This window comes from Podarcis liolepis (assembly GCF_965112155.1).
Source record: "Podarcis liolepis genome assembly, chromosome: 14".
NCBI lineage: Eukaryota > Metazoa > Chordata > Lepidosauria > Squamata > Lacertidae > Podarcis > Podarcis liolepis.
Window position 1 is genome coordinate 10,492,716 of NC_139569.1, and position 16,419 is coordinate 10,509,134.

Below are 16,419 nucleotides of genomic sequence, written 5' to 3' on the forward strand. Positions count from 1 at the left end.
GTTCCTAACAACTCCAAACTGATTAATCCATCTATCTATCTGCCTCAACCTAACAATTCCTCTCACTCTCTCACAATACAACTCGACCAACCCACTGCCTATTCCACCCTCTTCCTTCTCCAACTCCCAAACCTCAACTCCCAACTGACAAACCCCAACTCCCAACTCCCAAACCTCAACTGACTTTTCAAAACCTCCCACTCTATCTTTTACTCCCCCCTTGCATTCTCACTGGCCAATCACATCACACCCATTTTAACCCTTTCCTTGACCCATCCTAGGAGGCAAACACCACAATCAGGAATAACTTTGGATGGTAAGAGCTGTTCAACAATGGAATGGACTCCCTCAGGAGGTGATGGGCTGTCCTTCCTTGGAGGTTTTTAAGCAGAGGTTGGATAGCCATCTATCATGGATGCTAAAGCTGATATTCCTGCATTGCAGGGGGTTGGACTAGAGCAGGCTTCCTTAGCCCTCCAGATGCTTTTGGCCTACAACGCCCATGATCCCTAGCTAGCAGGGCCAGTGGTCAGGGATGATGGGAATTGTAGTCTCAAAACATCTGGAGGGCCGGGTTGAGGAAGCCTGGACTTAGAGGACCCTTGTGGTCTTCTCCAAACCTACAATTTTATGCACAATTTTATAAACTTCTACTCTGTCTTCTTACTTTTGTTTTCTCATGATGAAAATGTCCTAAATCCTGTAATCATAGCAAAATTGCTCCATGCCCTTGATTGTTTTGAGTGCTCTTTTCTTAAGCTTTTTTCCAACTCTGGCAAAGGGGATTACTGCAACGCCACTAATTGCCTAAGATCCCTGCAGTTTTTCGTGAGGCTCCGAATCAGAGTATATTGTGTGCTTGTCACATAGCCTAGAGCTGCATCAAAGTTTAGCAACTGCAGCAGTTTCCGCTTGTTCAATGGTTTTACTGTGGACTAGGGAGTGGTGGTTTGGGATGGGGGGAGGAGGTGGGCAGGTCCTGCCTATTGGCCAACTCAGAGGAGGAAGTGAACAGCAGCAGCTGGCAGGGTGGAGAGAGAGAAAGTGCCCTGCAGAGAAGACCTTTGGCATTTATTTTGCTAGTTTACGGGGAGGTGAGTTCGCATGAAACAGTAATGTAACTTCTTTCGGTAGCTGAGAGCTTTCTTTCAAATTAATGCTTTAAGTAGCTTGGCCTTCCTGTGTGATTTCTTTCAGTTGGAAGGAAGACCTCACTGTGTTGCATGAATTGGACTTCCTGCCTGGTAAACAGTGGTTATAGGGACTGCAGTCTTAGGTAAAACTGCAGAGAGAAATGGAATTTGTGCCAACAAGCATCGGAGAAAATGTTTGTGGTGGCGGAGGAGGGGAGCATTGTCTTGGAGGGCCAGGGGGGTTGCCCCATTTGTCGTTTTGATCACAAAATATTCTGTGGTTCAGTTGTCTTTTTAAACAGCTTGGGTGAAGGAATTGGAGGGGATCCTCACCAAATTTGCAGATGACACCAAGCTGGGAGGGGTGACCCAGGCTGCAGAGGACAGAACCGGGCTTCAAGGTGACCTTAAACAGATTGGAGAATGGGGCCCAAACTAACAAAATGAATTTCCACAGGGACAAATGTACTGCACTTAGGCAGGAAGAATCAGCTGCACAAATACAAGATGGGGAGTGGGGGTGGGATCTGGCTTGCCAGTACAGTGGTACCTCGGGTAAAGAACTTAATTCGTTCTGGAGGTCTGTTCTTAACCTGAAACTGTTCTTAACCTGAAGCACCACTTTAGCCAATGGGGCCTGCTGTGCCGCCGCTGCACGATTTCTGTTCTCATCCTGAAGCAAAGTTCTTAACCCGAGGTACTATTTCTGGGTTAGAGGAGTCTGTAACCTGAAGCGTATGGAACCCGAGGTACCACTGTAGTACATTTGGACTAGATGAGCCCTGTGGTCTTCTCCAAATCTCCAATCCTATGATTTTATCTAAAGAATAGAATGTGTGCATACAGCTCTCTTTTTGATGGTGTCTTCCAGAAGTGGGAATCTTTCTCAGCCTGAAACCCGCACTCCTTCTGGGCAACGTGCCAGTGGTGGGTGGGGCCTGAGGCAAAGGTGGGTGCACAGATGGCTAGTTTGTCATAATTAAAAGATACATTCCAGCTGGGCATATATACTCAAGGAGGGTGTGAGGCAGGGTCAATGAACAGGGTGTCTCCCAAAGGCTAGATAGATGGCCCCCAGATATAACATTCCCCGCCTCTCTGTTTGAAGGGCTTATCTGGTCTTGCAATGGGCTGCAATTATTTTCTCCATTCAGAGTATACCAATTATTTCTAAATTTGCATCCACACACCTGTAAATTAGTACATGCCCATTTTCTACAAAATTGTGCCTCCTTTTCGGGGGGATGTGTAAGCGGTCAGCCTAGTCGTTGGCTCTGTTGGGTTGTTGTTGCGCAGTATATCACCTGAATGGGGAATCTGGGCAGGACTGGCTGTGGCATTCGGACGGAGGCCCCGGTCATTTCACGGACTATTGACCTGTACACCACTAATCCGCTGCCACCAACCAGGTCCTCCCTGGTAAAATCACTTCAGTCTTAGTCAGCTTTTTAATTCATAAAGAAGACTGTATTTTATTTCAGACATAAAACAAAACTTTTACAGCATTCCAAACGGTGTTCCTCTTTACTTTCTTAGTCTTATGTTCCTCTCTCTATCTCTGCTACCTTCCCCCCCCCCCACTCAAGGATCAACTGCCCTAACTGTCTATTACCAACTGCCTTTCCCAACCAGCCAACCCACACAATCCAACCAACTACCCACCCTCAACCCCCAACGAACTCCTCCCAGAACTAGTTTTATAGACCCACTGACTCCACCCCCTGGGTCCTGTCTGTGCAACCTATTTAACTATTTCCCCTCCAGCACTCTCATATATGTTAACGTCACACTGGCCTTATCAAAAATACAAAGTAGTTGCTGTAGGGAGCAGATTCCAGAGCGACTGCGATTCACATCTGAGGCCAACTCAATTTGGAGATGCGTAACCCAGTTTCACTGAGCCCATGACTGAAGGAGCCTATGACTGAAGGAGACCATGTTCCACAGAGTCCCCATCTCTTTCCTCTCCCACCAAATAACCAATATCCTCCTGGCTGCCATAGCAATGTGTAAGCAGCCAGCCAATTCCTTTATGATGTTTAAGTTGTGTACATTACCATACATTGAAAGGGGACTCTAGTTTCCAGGTGCTGGGATCTGCAGCGCCGTGAGAGGTAAACTATAGTTCTCAGTAATCTTGGGGTGTGTGTGTGTGTGTGTGCTTTAACTCTAAGGTGTGTATGCAGCCTTAGGCTGTGTACAATGCAGCAGAGTAAAAAATAATTTAAAATTAACTGTAGCAAGGTTATCCTTCGTCTCAATTTGGATTGAACCTGGTTTTGCGGAGAAACCAGGCACAGTATTTCCCTAAGAAGAAACAGGCTAGATATCTGAGCCATGTGTACACCACATCCCAAAGCAGTGGGTGGGAGGGCAGAGTAAATGTGCACATTTAAAGTACACAGAATGTACACAGTACATTGCACATTTGAAGCACATACTTTCAGTGCCTGCGGAAGATGTTCTTAGTTAGCTACAAGCCTACCCAGACGGTTAGAAAGTCTGTATGCGTTTCAATTCATTTTGCTCTATTCTATTGCGGTTTTAACTTTCTGCGTTATGCAATTATTGATTGCAGTGATCATTTTACGGCTTCGTATTTATTTATTTATTTATTTGTAATCTGCTTTGAGGTTTTCTATGGTCAAGCGGCACATCTGTGGTAAGAGATCAATTTAAAAAATGCAAACCTCTCTCCACCCGACCCCTGGCCTGCGGGCTTTTCCTCCTCTAGTCTCTGGAAGGGAAAAGGCACATTTTTTCTCTCTCCCTCCTCTTTCTTCGCTCTCTGCAGGGCCCCCACACCCACGCAAGGAAGTGGCGGCCACATTTTCTCCTCCCCCCCCTTCCCTCTCGAGCTGAGGAGAAAAGGGGAAGTCGGAGAGAGCAGAGAAGGAGGAGAGAAAAAAGCGCGGCTGCCGGTTCGCGTCGACGCCTCAGAGTCCGTGAACCAGGCTGCCGGCCGGCCGGGGCCTCCTTTTCCCGGAGCCAGGAGAGGCCAGGCTGCTTTGCGCCCTGTTCGCCTCCGGGTGCCGTCGAGGTAAGTGGCTCCCTCAATATTCCCGCACGACGTGGCGGCGGCGGCGGCTCCTTCTCCTTCGACGGAGGGAGCTGCTGCTGCTACTGCTGCTTCTGGCGGGGCTCCAGGCCGCCCCGGCCCCGCTTCCCCGACTCCCTTCTCTCGGCGCCACCAGGATATTTTTGCGCCCCGGGCGAGGCAAACTCCTTCCGCCCTCTCCCCGCCTCAGTTTTTATCGTTATGTTTGGCTGACTTCGGTTTTCAAAAGCCTTGCAGAAACGACAGAAGTCAAAATATAAAGCGAGGGCAAAATGTTCTGAGGACGAAGGTGTAAGAAAACTGCTCCCCTCCAAGGTGCGCCCCTCGGAGAGAGAGCTGCGCCCTAGCGGGAGAACTTTTTATTAAACTCGGTGTTGGTGGTGTTTTTCCCTCCCTTTGCTTCTTCCTGAAATCAAAGCTGCTTTTCGCGCAGCAAAGAGGAAGCAATTGCGCTCCCCCTACCAATCTCCCCATTTCCAGTTTTCGTTTTTCTTAAAAAGTTAGTTTCCAGCATGTTTTCAGAAGCTGAGATATGAGGCAAAATGCTGCTCCCGTTTGCAGGGTGAAATTAGCCGGCTCCTCACTTATATATTTATAGTCTCCCCTCTGAAAAAGAAAAGTCTTGTGAATGCCCACGAGCAAGACCTGGGTTTTTTTTGTGTGTGTGTGTTGGATGCCTTTTGACGTTTTGTGTCTATTCCCTACAAAAATCTGGAGAAGAGTATCTGCTTTGCACGCAGGTTTCTTCCCCTTCCCCGTCATCTCCAGGTGGGGCTGAGAAATATTTCCTGTATTTAATCCTGGAGAGCTGCTGCCAGTCCGTGCAGACAACACTAGGAAACTTGGGGAAACCCAGATACTGGGGAAACCCAGCCAGATGGGCAGGGTATAAATAAAAAAATATTATTATTATTATGGGAGGAACCAATGGTCTGAATTAGGATAAGGCAGCTTCCAGTGTTTTAAAACAATCCTGTTTAAGGTTGCTTTGAATTAGGATGAGAAGTCAGGCTCAGTTTCTCGCTGAGAGGCATTATTACATTTCTAAGCAAGGACTGATGTGTTTCAGCTGCGGTTGGGCCACTTCCTCAACGTGCAAGGTACTTTAAAAAAATGTGTGTGTTCAGCACTGTGGGTTTAAAAAGTAAAAAAGGAAGGAGTAGCTCAGCAGAAAGCTATGTGGCACTTTAAAGACAACATATTAGTGGCGGCAGAGGCCCACGTCATCAAAGCCATCAAATGTAATGTAATTCATGTATTGCCATTGATTTTAGTCTACAGAAGTACCCCCCACCCTGGTAAAAAAAAGAAAAAATAAATTAGGGTTTTACCCAGCTAAGCCCTACTCAGAGTAGACCTGTTGAAATGAATGAGGCATGTCTATTAATTTTGGTAGATCTACTGGCTATGGCAAGCCTTTAAGATGCCATGAGATTCTTTTGTTTTAATATTTGCTGTTGCTTGCCGGGTGCATGCTATAACTTTAAAAGCGTATTCAAAAGACATTCTTTCCTTCAGAGAATTCTGGGCTCTGTAGTCTGCTAAGGAGTTGCTGGGAATGGTAACTCTGCGGGGTAAACTACAGTGCCCAGAATTATTTGCAGGAAGGAATGCATTTTGAATGTGCTTTAAAAGTATCTAGTGTGTACACAGCCTAGCGGAGATTAAGGATCTGGGATTTGCACATTAGAGCATTTAATATAATGTCACAAGCTCTACGAAAGGTTCGTTTTAAGGGAAGGCAACTCAACTGACTCTTTGGGGTGCCGGTCTTGAGGGGTGCAGGAGATTGGGCTGTCATAGGGGTCAGGGTGTGGTGTCTTCTAGACCAGAACTTTCCATACTTTTCATGTTGGTGACACACGTTTTAGACATCATTTTATGACATAGTCATTCAGTTTTACTAGCAAACCGGAGGCTAAACGGAGCCCTTTCCAGCCCCGGGAGGAGCATGGAGAGTGTTTGTGCGACATATCTACAAACTGCAGCCAAACACACTTAACAGTTTGGAAAGCTCTGCTCTAGACGTTGAACTACAACTCCCATCAGCCTTGGCTATTGACCATGCTGGCTAGGAGAGATGGAAGCCCAACATTATACAAGGCAGCACTTGGCTCCCCTAGGCCCAACTATTTGCTCCTATCTTGATGTACAACCAGCTCATATTGACTTGGAATATGTGGCCAGCGCAGCCTTTTCATGCTTTCTTTTAAAAATCAGTTATGGGGAAATGCATGGCATTGGGTGCCCATGTGCAAGTTCTGTTCTCAGTGCCAACGCATTTGAGTGCTTTTGTAGTGAACAAGCTCTGTAGGGGAAAGCTAGACGCTGACTCGACTCTATCACAAGCAGGGATGTGGCAAAAAATAGCCTGTGTGCTGGAATAAAAAAGGCAAAAAGTGATTAATTTTCATGTTTTGGGGCAAAAAAAAGGGGGGGGCTATAGGAGACATTTTTCCCTCTGGGGGGCACTCTGGCCCAATTGGGTTCTGCTTCCAGAGAGAACTAAGGTTGCACAAATTTCTGATAGGTGAGGTATGCTGGTTTTTTCAGCATTATAGTTGGCAGTCCTCTATTAAACCAAAAGGGAGAAAGTTCCTGCCTTCAGAGAAGCCTGTTTATACACACACACACACATACACACAAACACACACACACACACACACACAAACACAAACACAAACACACAGTGGTACCTCGGGTTACATACGCTTCAGGTTAGACTCGCTAACCCAGAAATAGTACCTCTGGTTAAGAACTTTGCTTCAGGATGAGAACAGAAATCATGCTCCGGTGGCAGCAGGAGGCCCCGTTAGCTAAAGTGGTGCTTCAGGTTAAGAACAGTTTCAGGTTAAGAACGGACCTCTGGAACGAATTAAGTACTTAACCGATCCATGCAGGAGGCACGTTCGCAACCCGCAGCGCTGTGTCTGCGCACACGCGGGTTGCGATTTGGCGTGCATGCGCAAAGCGCGATTTAGTGCTTCTGCGTATGCGCAAGCTGAAGCATCCAAGCGCCGAAGCAACCCATTCCGGTACTTCCGGGTTCGGCGCGGTGTGCAGCCTGAAAACGTGCAACCTGAAGCATCTGTAACCCGAGGTATGAGTGTGTGTGTGTGTGTGTGTGTGTGTGTGTATTTCTGAGTCAGTTATTGATCTGGGTATTTCTCTCTCAACTGGAGGGAGATGGGTCCACCAGAACTGTGACTCATGAAGAGACGCTGTAGGAGTCTCCTAGAGGGCAGTCAATTACGTTGTCAGTCTAATTAATCAGATGATCATAGAATTGTAGAGTTGGAAGGGACCCTTAGTTCAACGCCCTGCAATGCAGGAATCTCAACTAAAGCATCCATGACAGATGGCCACCCAACCTCTGCTTAGAAACCTCCAAGGAAGGTAAGAGAATTACTTGCCCCCAGTGGAGGCTGGCTGGAAGGAGATCAGCAACTCATGCTTTTTGCATATCCAAGCCAGCAGGGATTTGGCTGACACTGGGGGAACTCAGCCAGCTTGCAGCTCCCTGCTCCTTACAGCTACTAACACTCAGCCAAGTCCATCGGAATCTCCAGCAACTCATGCAGAGATACAATGGAGAGACTCATCTGAGGGTGGATCATTTTGCTAGAGACCTGCTTTACCGCTGAGTCACAGCCTTTTCCTGTTTATTGGATGTGCTAGCTGAGGCTGATGGAAGTTGGAATCCTTCCCTATAAATCTGCTTTCCACCTACACACAAACAAGCCTCTAGGATTGGGTACGGCTGAGATTTCATCATATTTTGTACCCTATATGTTTTGTTGTCTGGCAGCTATGATTACTTCACTGCCTAGAAGATGTTGGTCATAATTCCCATTGGAGACAGACAAACCATGCCTTGTATAAAGTTGTGTAAAGAGTATTCCTTTTTTTTCAGAAGTGGTTGCTGCTTTTGTCAGTGTTTTGTGTAGAGGAGAACTTCTGGGCACAGTTTTACAGGGCAGAGTCTCCTATAGATGAAGGAGAGCAATTGAGACTTTTTTTTAAAAAAAGCTATTTTTATGAAATACTGAGAAATATTCAACAATATACAGAAGTCAGCATCAAATACTAAGCATTTTTTAAACATAGAAACAAAAATAAAGAAAAGAGGAAGAAACTCTGAATTTTCTATCAGCTTTAAAAACTCATGCAAAACTCTCGCTCCACTGGCGATTTATTAAAGTGTATTTGCAATATTTGCTTAATTTACAAACATGCAAGCTTGAGCCCAGGTGGAGGCAGAACAACTAAGCTCACACCTGAGTTCAGGTGTGAGGAGGCCTTTGGCCAGCTGCCCTCTAGTGGGCTCATGTGGGAAGGACAGGCAGGAAGGCACACCTGAAAGACACCAACCACACTTGGCTCTGCCAGCAGCAGCAGTCTCTGGTGATTTCAGCTGATTGGAATGTGTCATTGAACTGTGGAAAAATCCCTCTTGCTTGCCCAAAGGAAAGGTGGATAGGGGTATCTGGCCGCATCGACTTTTGCCACACTCACCAGTGGCCAGCACTTTGTGAAACATCCACAAGCAGGGATTGGCAAATACGCCAATTTCAGTTTCTTGCTTTCCCATTCTTCAGTTCTCCACATTTTCATGTCAGTCTGTTCTTCTTCTTCTTTAAAAAAGTGCTCATGAAAATTCACCAGCATTTTAGTCCATTTCCTCCCCCCAAAACCTGCATTTTTGCCAAGCAATTTCCCCTAATACAATGCATTTTTGTATGTTCACCATTATGTGCATTAACTGTATGCATTTTTGTAGACATTACTTGGATGTGCATTGCAAAATTCGGAGAGGTGTGAATTTCGAAGGATGGGTGGTGTTTCAGTTCATCTGTTGTTTTGGAAAGTGTGAATTAGTGAAGGTTGTCTATAAACATGAACTGCAGGCAAATTCTGCCCCATCCCTTCCCACGAGGGCTGATGAAGGAGGTTTATGACTCCTTTCCCTTCCACAACCTTTCCATGAACCACCTGGTTGGAGCTTACGCCATTCCTCTGGCCACAGTCAGACAACCTCTTGCTAGAACAAAGCAAGACTGAACAGAACCCAGCCGAAGAGCCCAGACCTGGTGTTACACCACCCACAGAATTGTCTCTTATGATCCCACTTTTGATGCTTTCTGCCGGGTCTGTTTCTAGCCTTATATGGCGTTTGTCAAATTGCTCTTCATCAAGATGCAGCTGTTTCCTCTTTCTGCCTTCCTTCTCTAATTATACACACACGCTAAGGATTCTCGTGGGCGGAAGTCGTTCTGAGCAGGACTACACGGGCTGTAATCCTACATGTACTTTACAGGACCGTAAGTCCCACTGCAGATAGCGAGGGTTTACTCCTGAGTAAACAAACATACAAGTGCACTGTGGTTGCAGTCAGTGAGAGGCAGCCTTTCACAAGGCTGTAGGGTAGGACTCGAACCCATGGCTTCAAGCTACAAGAAAGGAAATTCCGGCTAAACACCAGGAAGAACTTTCTGGTAGTAAGAGCTGTTCAGCAGTGGAACGGTCTCCCTTGGGAGGTGGTGGACTCTCCTTCCTTGGAGGTTTTTAAGCAGGAGTTTATGGCCAACTGTCAGGGATGTTTTTGCTGAGAACCCTGCATTGCAGGGGGTTGGACTGGATGACCCTGGGGTCCCTTCCAGCTCTACAATTCTATGATTCTACAACCTTCCACCTCCCTTGAGAGCCAGTGTGGTGTAATGGTTAAGAGTGGTGGACTCGTAATCTGGTGAACTGGGTTCGATTCCCCACTCCTCCACATGCACCTTGGGCTAGTCACACTTCTCAGTGAAGTCTCTCAGCCTCACTCACCTCAAAGAGTGTTTGTTGTGGGGGAGGAAAGGAAAGGAGATTGTGAGCCGCTTTGAGACTCCTTAGGGTAGTGATAAAGCGGGATATCAAATCCAAACTCTTCTTCTTCCTCTTCTTCTCCCTTGCTCTTGCCCGTGGTGGACTGCATCTGATGAAAGCTGTGATCCAAAACATCTGGAGAGCAGCAGGTTAGGGAAGGCTGATGCTACACCGTAGCTGCTCCTGCCAATATGGCTTATTTAATACAATCACCAAAGGAAATGAATTGCTGTCCTTGATTGCCCTGGTGGCCAGTCTGACTTGGTCAAGCCGTAGGAACTGGCTGAGTGAAAGTTAACGAGCTGACGTTGAGGGAGCCCCTTCAAATCTGTTCTTTCTTTCATGCCAGCTTCCTGTTTTGAAAGGTTATCAGAACCGCCTTGTTCCCTTTCAATAGTCGTTCTGAGCCAAAGGCCGCTGGGTGTAAGACGAAGGGTACCAGTCTGCCAGGATTTAAGCAGGAAGGACTCAGGAACATACAGTAGTGGGAAATTTAGGTCCGTGCAATTAAAGTGGACAAGTCCTCTCGTCACTAGGAATGTAAGGAAATTTCCATTTCTCATTTTTCCATTCTTAAATCCAGTTCTTGACATATGTATAGCAAGATGCAATTTTATTTTTTTTAATTGTCATGAAAACTCACCAGCAGTTTCGTCCAGATTCCTCCTAGTAAACAGGCAGACCTGCCTCACATGGTTGTTGGGGGGTAAAGAATAGGGATGGTAGAGAGGAGACCATTTATGTTGCCTTAGGTTCTTGGAGGAAGGGCGGGATAAGAAATAAATACATTTACAGTGCAATCTTATACCTGTTATAAGCTTTGAGCTCAAAAGGACTTATGCAGAATTAAGCCCTTTTGAGCTCAAAGGGATTTGGTCCCAGGTAAGGGGTCACAAGACTTGCAGCCAACCTTAACTATTTTGAAATATGTTACTTAGGAAAAATTAACTGTTTTTTCTGTACAGGTTGAGAAGCCATGGCTTATCAGAGTTTCCTGCTGGAGCCAATCAGCTGTCATGCCTGGAACAAGGACAGAACCCGTAAGCCCTTTCCTTTTGCATTATGACTGTTTAATTTTAGTAATCACTTTCCACACAAGCGTCTCAAGGCAATGCATTGTAAAAATAGCAAAAAACCAGAAGCACTGAAACCAGGAAAAATAAGTTGGAAACAACACGAAACGGGTACCTATGTCAGAGACTCATTCATCCAGCTGGAAAAGCCCGTCAGAACAAAATGTCCCCAGTTGTTTCCAGAAACATCCTTTAACTGCTGACCATTGAGGCTGATGTTTGTTGCGAGTCCCAACAGCCGGTGGAGGACCACAGGGGTTACACCCTCCTGCTGCAGGGGGAGCGAGTGTTAATAATAATTATAACAACAGCAACAACAATTTATTATTTATACCCTGCCCATCTGGCTGGGTTTCCCAAGCCACTCTGGGTAGCTCCCAACAGAATATTAAAAACACGATAAAACATCTAACATTAAAAAGTTCCCTAAACAGGGCTGCCTTCAGATGTCTTCTAAAAGTCAGATAGTTGTTTATTTCTTTGACATCTGATGGGAGGGCGTTCCACAGGGTGGGCGCCACTACTGAGAAGGCCCTCTGCCTGGTTCCCTGTAACTTCGCTTCTCGTAGTGAGGGAACCCCCAGAAGGCCCTTTGGAGCTATACCTCAGTGTCCGGGTTGAACGATGGGGGTGGAGGCGCTCCTTCAGGTATACTGGGCCGAGGCCGTTTTAAAGGTCAGCACCAACACTTTGAATTGTGCTCGGAAATGTACTGGGAGCCAATGTAGATCTTTCGGGACTGGTGTTATGTGTTCTCGGCTGCTGCTCCCAGTCACCAGTCTAGCTGCAGCATTCTGGATTAGTTGTAGCTTCCGGGTCACCTTCAAAGGTAGCCCCACGTAGAGCGCATTGCAGTAGTCCAAGCGGGAGATAACCAGAGCATGCACCACTCTGGCGAGACAGTACACGGGCAGGTGGGGTCTCAGGCCGCATATTAGATGGAGCTGGAAGACAGCTGCCCTGGACACAGAATTGACCTGCTAATTGGGAACTACCTGGATTGCTGGTTCTTGCAGCAAATCTAGTCCTTGGTTGGGAGCAACTGCAAGAGAAGAGAATGTGAGCGATTGCCCATTGCATGAATAGATGTGGGATGGTGGGGGCGAGAGAGAATACAGCCATTGTTTGCGGGTCAGCAGAACGCCCTGGCAGATTGCGGCCAGCAGGACTTCCTGCTCCCTAGCTGTGGGGTTTTAAAGAACTGCTGCAATTTGCATGATTGTCCCCAGGAATATAAACATAACAACACTTGAAGCATATTTAAACCACATGGCTTCCTCCCTAGAGATTCCCGGGAACCAAAGCTTAACCTTTCCTGAGACACGATTCCCAGCACCATCAAATGACAGTTCCCACAATTCTGGGGGGGGGGGGGAAGCCATGTGCTTTAAATGTGTGGTGTGTTACGCAGCCTCTACTTTCCAGATATGGGGAGGTGGGAAGAGAAACGAGGCTCTCGGGTTCTTGGGAAGAGGCTGTAGAGCACCCAAGTGAAGATGTTGCTCTCTACCTTTTCCTAGGGCTAGTTCACATGAGCAGATGCATCCCTTGAAATCATGGCCCATTTGCAAATCTAAACCACATGTTTTGTAGCAGTGTCAGGAGCTAAATAACTTTGCAAGAGCTGGAAGGGACCTAAGAGCTCAGGGCAAAAGTCCTTCCTGACCATTTGTGACTGGTGTCCCCAAAACCCCCAAATGTGCCCTCAGCCTCCGAAAGCTTGGCAGAACTCGAAATACGCAATATGTGCACAAACTCTTCCCCGCCTTCTGTTCCACAGAACTTGCCATCTGTCCCAACAACCACGAAGTTCACATCTACAAGAAAGATGGGACAAAGTGGAGCAAAGTCCATGAGCTGAAGGAGCACAACGGGCAGGTGACAGGTGAGGACCTTTCGATTCCTCTTCTGGTGTGCGAAACGGCACACACACAACCTTTCTAAAGAGCCATAACCCCTGTAAGGCCATTATGCCTAACATTACCTAACTGTTCCATTGCCTTCTTAAAAAAAACAAAACACTGTTTATTTGTTGATGAATCCGTCGTTAAATTCGGCAGCCCTTGTAATCGAGGCCTGCCTTCTGGTCCTCTGATCTATGGTGTCCTTTGCAGGCATTGACTGGGCCCCCGACAGCAACCGCATCGTGACCTGCGGGACAGACCGTAACGCTTACGTGTGGACCCTGAAGGGCAACGTGTGGAAGCCGACGCTGGTCATTCTGCGGATCAACCGCGCTGCTCGCTGCGTGAAGTGGTCTCCCAAAGAGAACAAGTTTGCGGTCGGCAGCGGCTCAAGGCTCATCTCCATCTGCTACTTTGAGCAAGAGAATGACTGGTGAGTCTCGCCAAGGAGGAGGAGGAGGAGGAATAATAATAATAATAATAATAATAAATTATTATTTATACCCCCCCAGCTGAAGAAGAATAGAATCATAGAATTGTAGAGTTAGGAGGGACTGTAACCTAGTCCAAGCACCCCTGCAAGGCAGGAATCTCAAACCATTATAAATGGATTTATATATGGAATTTGGTGGCCCTGACCCAATCGAGCTTTGCCTGCGTTGGACCCCTTCCTGCAATGAGCGTGAACTGCTCAAAGCCTCAGCTGCTTCTTCACTTATTTTTGTTTTTCATAAGAAAGGCTTGCTTACTTGCTTGCTATGATTACTGTCTTGTCCCTCATATTTGCTGTCTCTCCTAGGTGGGTTTGTAAACATATCAAGAAGCCCATTCGATCGACAATCCTTAGCCTTGACTGGCACCCTAACAACGTTCTCTTGGCGGCTGGATCCTGCGATTTCAAATGCAGGTGAGGCAAATATCCTGGATTGCATCCAACGTATGACTTCAGAATGTGTTTGGGGCGACGGGGGGGGGGGGGCTGTTGGACAGTCTCCCTTCCAGGCCTTGACCGGATCTGCTCCTTGTCTAGCTTTGATAGGCCCTCCAGTAACATGCTTTCACCCTCCCTCCCACCTCTCCTCTCCCTCCTGCCCTGTAGGATTTTCTCTGCTTACATCAAAGAGGTTGAGGAGCGGCCCTCGCCGACCCCCTGGGGATCCAAGATGCCGTTTGGAGAGCTCATGTTTGAGTCGGGCAGCAGCTGCGGCTGGGTCCACAGCATCTGCTTCTCTGGGAGTGGCAGCCGCGTGGCATGGGTGAGCCACGACAGCACCATCTGCCTTGCGGATGCCAACAAGAAGATGGCGTAAGTTGGGCTATTGGGTGGGGGTTCAGAGTTTCCCATGAACCGGCCTGGCCCAGCTGGTTGCAGGGACTTTGCTTCCTTGGGATGAGTTGATCCCGAGACTCTGAGCAGATCCGCTCCATGCTCGTTCCCACAAAGAGTTCTGGGCTCTGTAGCTTACTAAGTGTGCTGGGAATGGTAATAATAATTTATTATTTGTACCCTGCCCATCTGGCTGGGTTTCCCCAGCCACTCTGGGCGGCTTCCAACAGAATATTAAAATAAAATAGTCTGTTAAACATTAAAAGCTTCCCTAAACAGGGCTGCCTTCAGATGTCTTCTAAAACTCTGGTAGTTGTTTTTCTCTTTGACATCTGGTGGGAGGGGGTTCCACAGGGCGGGTGCCACTACCAAGAAGGCCCTCTGCCGGGTTCCCTGTACCTTGGCTTCTCACAGTGAGGGAACCACCAGAAGGCCCTCGGAGCTGGACCTCGATGTCCGGGCAGAACGATGGGGGTTGGAGACGCTCCTTCAGGTATACTGGGCCGAGGCCGTTTAGGGCTTTAAAGGTCAGCTCCACATCCAAATAACTTCATTGTACTAGCCATTGACCTTGACAAATCTGAACCAAAAACAAACACATACAAAGTCTCTATTTAGATCTCTGCGTCTCCCTTATAGCTCAGTGCTATATTGTCCAGTTTCTTCTTTCTGATCTTTTTGGCCGCCAAAAGAGAAAAAAATGGTGACTTCATTGAGTCACTGAAATGGTTACCTTCTCTGCTGGGGAGATGTATCTTTCCTGTATGGGCGGTAGAGTGAGAAATCCCCTCCTGGGTCCAGTGTATTGTGGGCAAAATGGGAATGGTAGCTGTGGGAGGGGGAAAACTCCTAGGGTGAGGTCATGCACATTGAATGGGTCTTAAATTAGTGGTGTGGTCTGCCCCCAATGGAAATGTGATGCTTCAAACAAGGCAGAGGTTCAGGGTGGAGGCAGGACCCTGGACAGCGCCTCAGAGAGCTCAAACAGTGGTTGAGAAAAGCTCAAACGTTGCTTCAGCCACAGGCTGTCCATCAGTGTGGTTCCCTCTTCCTCTAGGGAGAGAAGTCTCTTCAGTTAGAGGGTCCTTAGTCTGCTTCAGCAGTCGTTGACTCCAATGGACTGAGGGAAAGCATTGCTCCACTGGGATTTCTGGGTTGTTGTCCTCCGAGTAAGAGGAGGGCAGCTTGGCCTATTCAGGTTGGAGAGGTGTTGACAGAACAATTGCCTCTTACACTAGAACTTCTAGGCATGCCAGGGGCTGGCTCCAAGGTCAATTTCCTCTTCTGTCCCTCCTCCAAACCCACAGCCTCATCTCCCAACGATAGGGAGTGGGAACCCAGAACATGGGCTGAATTTTATGGTAGGCCTAGCCACTAAGGGGCTGTAAAGCAGCTAATCTGTGCTAACCACCCTTGCCTCGTCCTTCCCTTCAGTGTGGCCTGCCTGTCCACGGAAACTCTGCCTCTCCTGGCTGTGACGTTCATCACTGAGAACAGCCTGGTGGCCGCGGTAAGTCATGTACCATAACTCTTTCCAAGTGTTTATTTGCCCAGTGAAGATTTGGGCCCCATTCCTATGTGGAGCAATGGTATGTGGTATAGTCCTGCCTGGACCGTGTCATTACAGTCCGCAAATGGGCAATTGCATTCTTCCAACCAGTGCTTTTTTTCTAATAAAATGTTCAGGGGTACTTTCATTTTCCAACTCCTATTGAAATACTGCCCCTCAATGAGGCCAAACTTAGATTCACAAAATGTTTAAGGGTATGCATACCTCTGCGTACCCCCAGAAAAAAAGCACTGCTTACAGCCAACACACAAGCGCATCCACTAATCTTTGTAGTGACAGTATTATGACCTCTAGTGGTGCAGTTGGGCAATTTTAAACTCTTGACTTGAATTTTCTTAATGCTGCTGCCCTGGCCTCTTTAGATGGTAATAATGTTTGTCCCTTCACTTAACTTCAAAATACTGTCAGCCATGCCTGGTGCATTTGGAACCCTTCATACTCATTCTGCAGATTTCACCTCTGTTTATCCTCGGGCTCAGTTTCCTT

The 16,419-nt window shown here is 47.3% G+C and overlaps 1 protein-coding gene across 8 annotated transcripts in view; it reads left to right on the plus strand.

Moving 5' to 3' along the window:
• Positions 1-16,419, plus strand: part of ARPC1B (actin related protein 2/3 complex subunit 1B) — a 23,558-nt gene continuing 7,139 nt past the window's right edge. Inside the window, exons 1-8 of one of the 8 annotated variants that reach the window (XM_083474495.1) lie at positions 1,025-1,094; positions 3,928-4,173; positions 11,025-11,099; positions 12,913-13,017; positions 13,247-13,469; positions 13,836-13,943; positions 14,136-14,342; positions 15,798-15,873. In XM_083474495.1, the coding sequence (XP_083330621.1) occupies positions 11,036-11,099; positions 12,913-13,017; positions 13,247-13,469; positions 13,836-13,943; positions 14,136-14,342; positions 15,798-15,873 (783 nt within the window). In that variant the 5' untranslated portion in view covers positions 1,025-1,094; positions 3,928-4,173; positions 11,025-11,035. Of the gene's footprint in view, positions 317-967; positions 1,095-1,196; positions 1,252-2,004; positions 2,083-2,782; positions 3,248-3,927; positions 4,174-11,024; positions 11,100-12,912; positions 13,018-13,246; positions 13,470-13,835; positions 13,944-14,135; positions 14,343-15,797; positions 15,874-16,419 lie in introns of those variants that run through there. The other 7 variants (XM_083474497.1, XM_083474499.1, XM_083474496.1 and 4 more) reach the window with 7 other exon arrangements.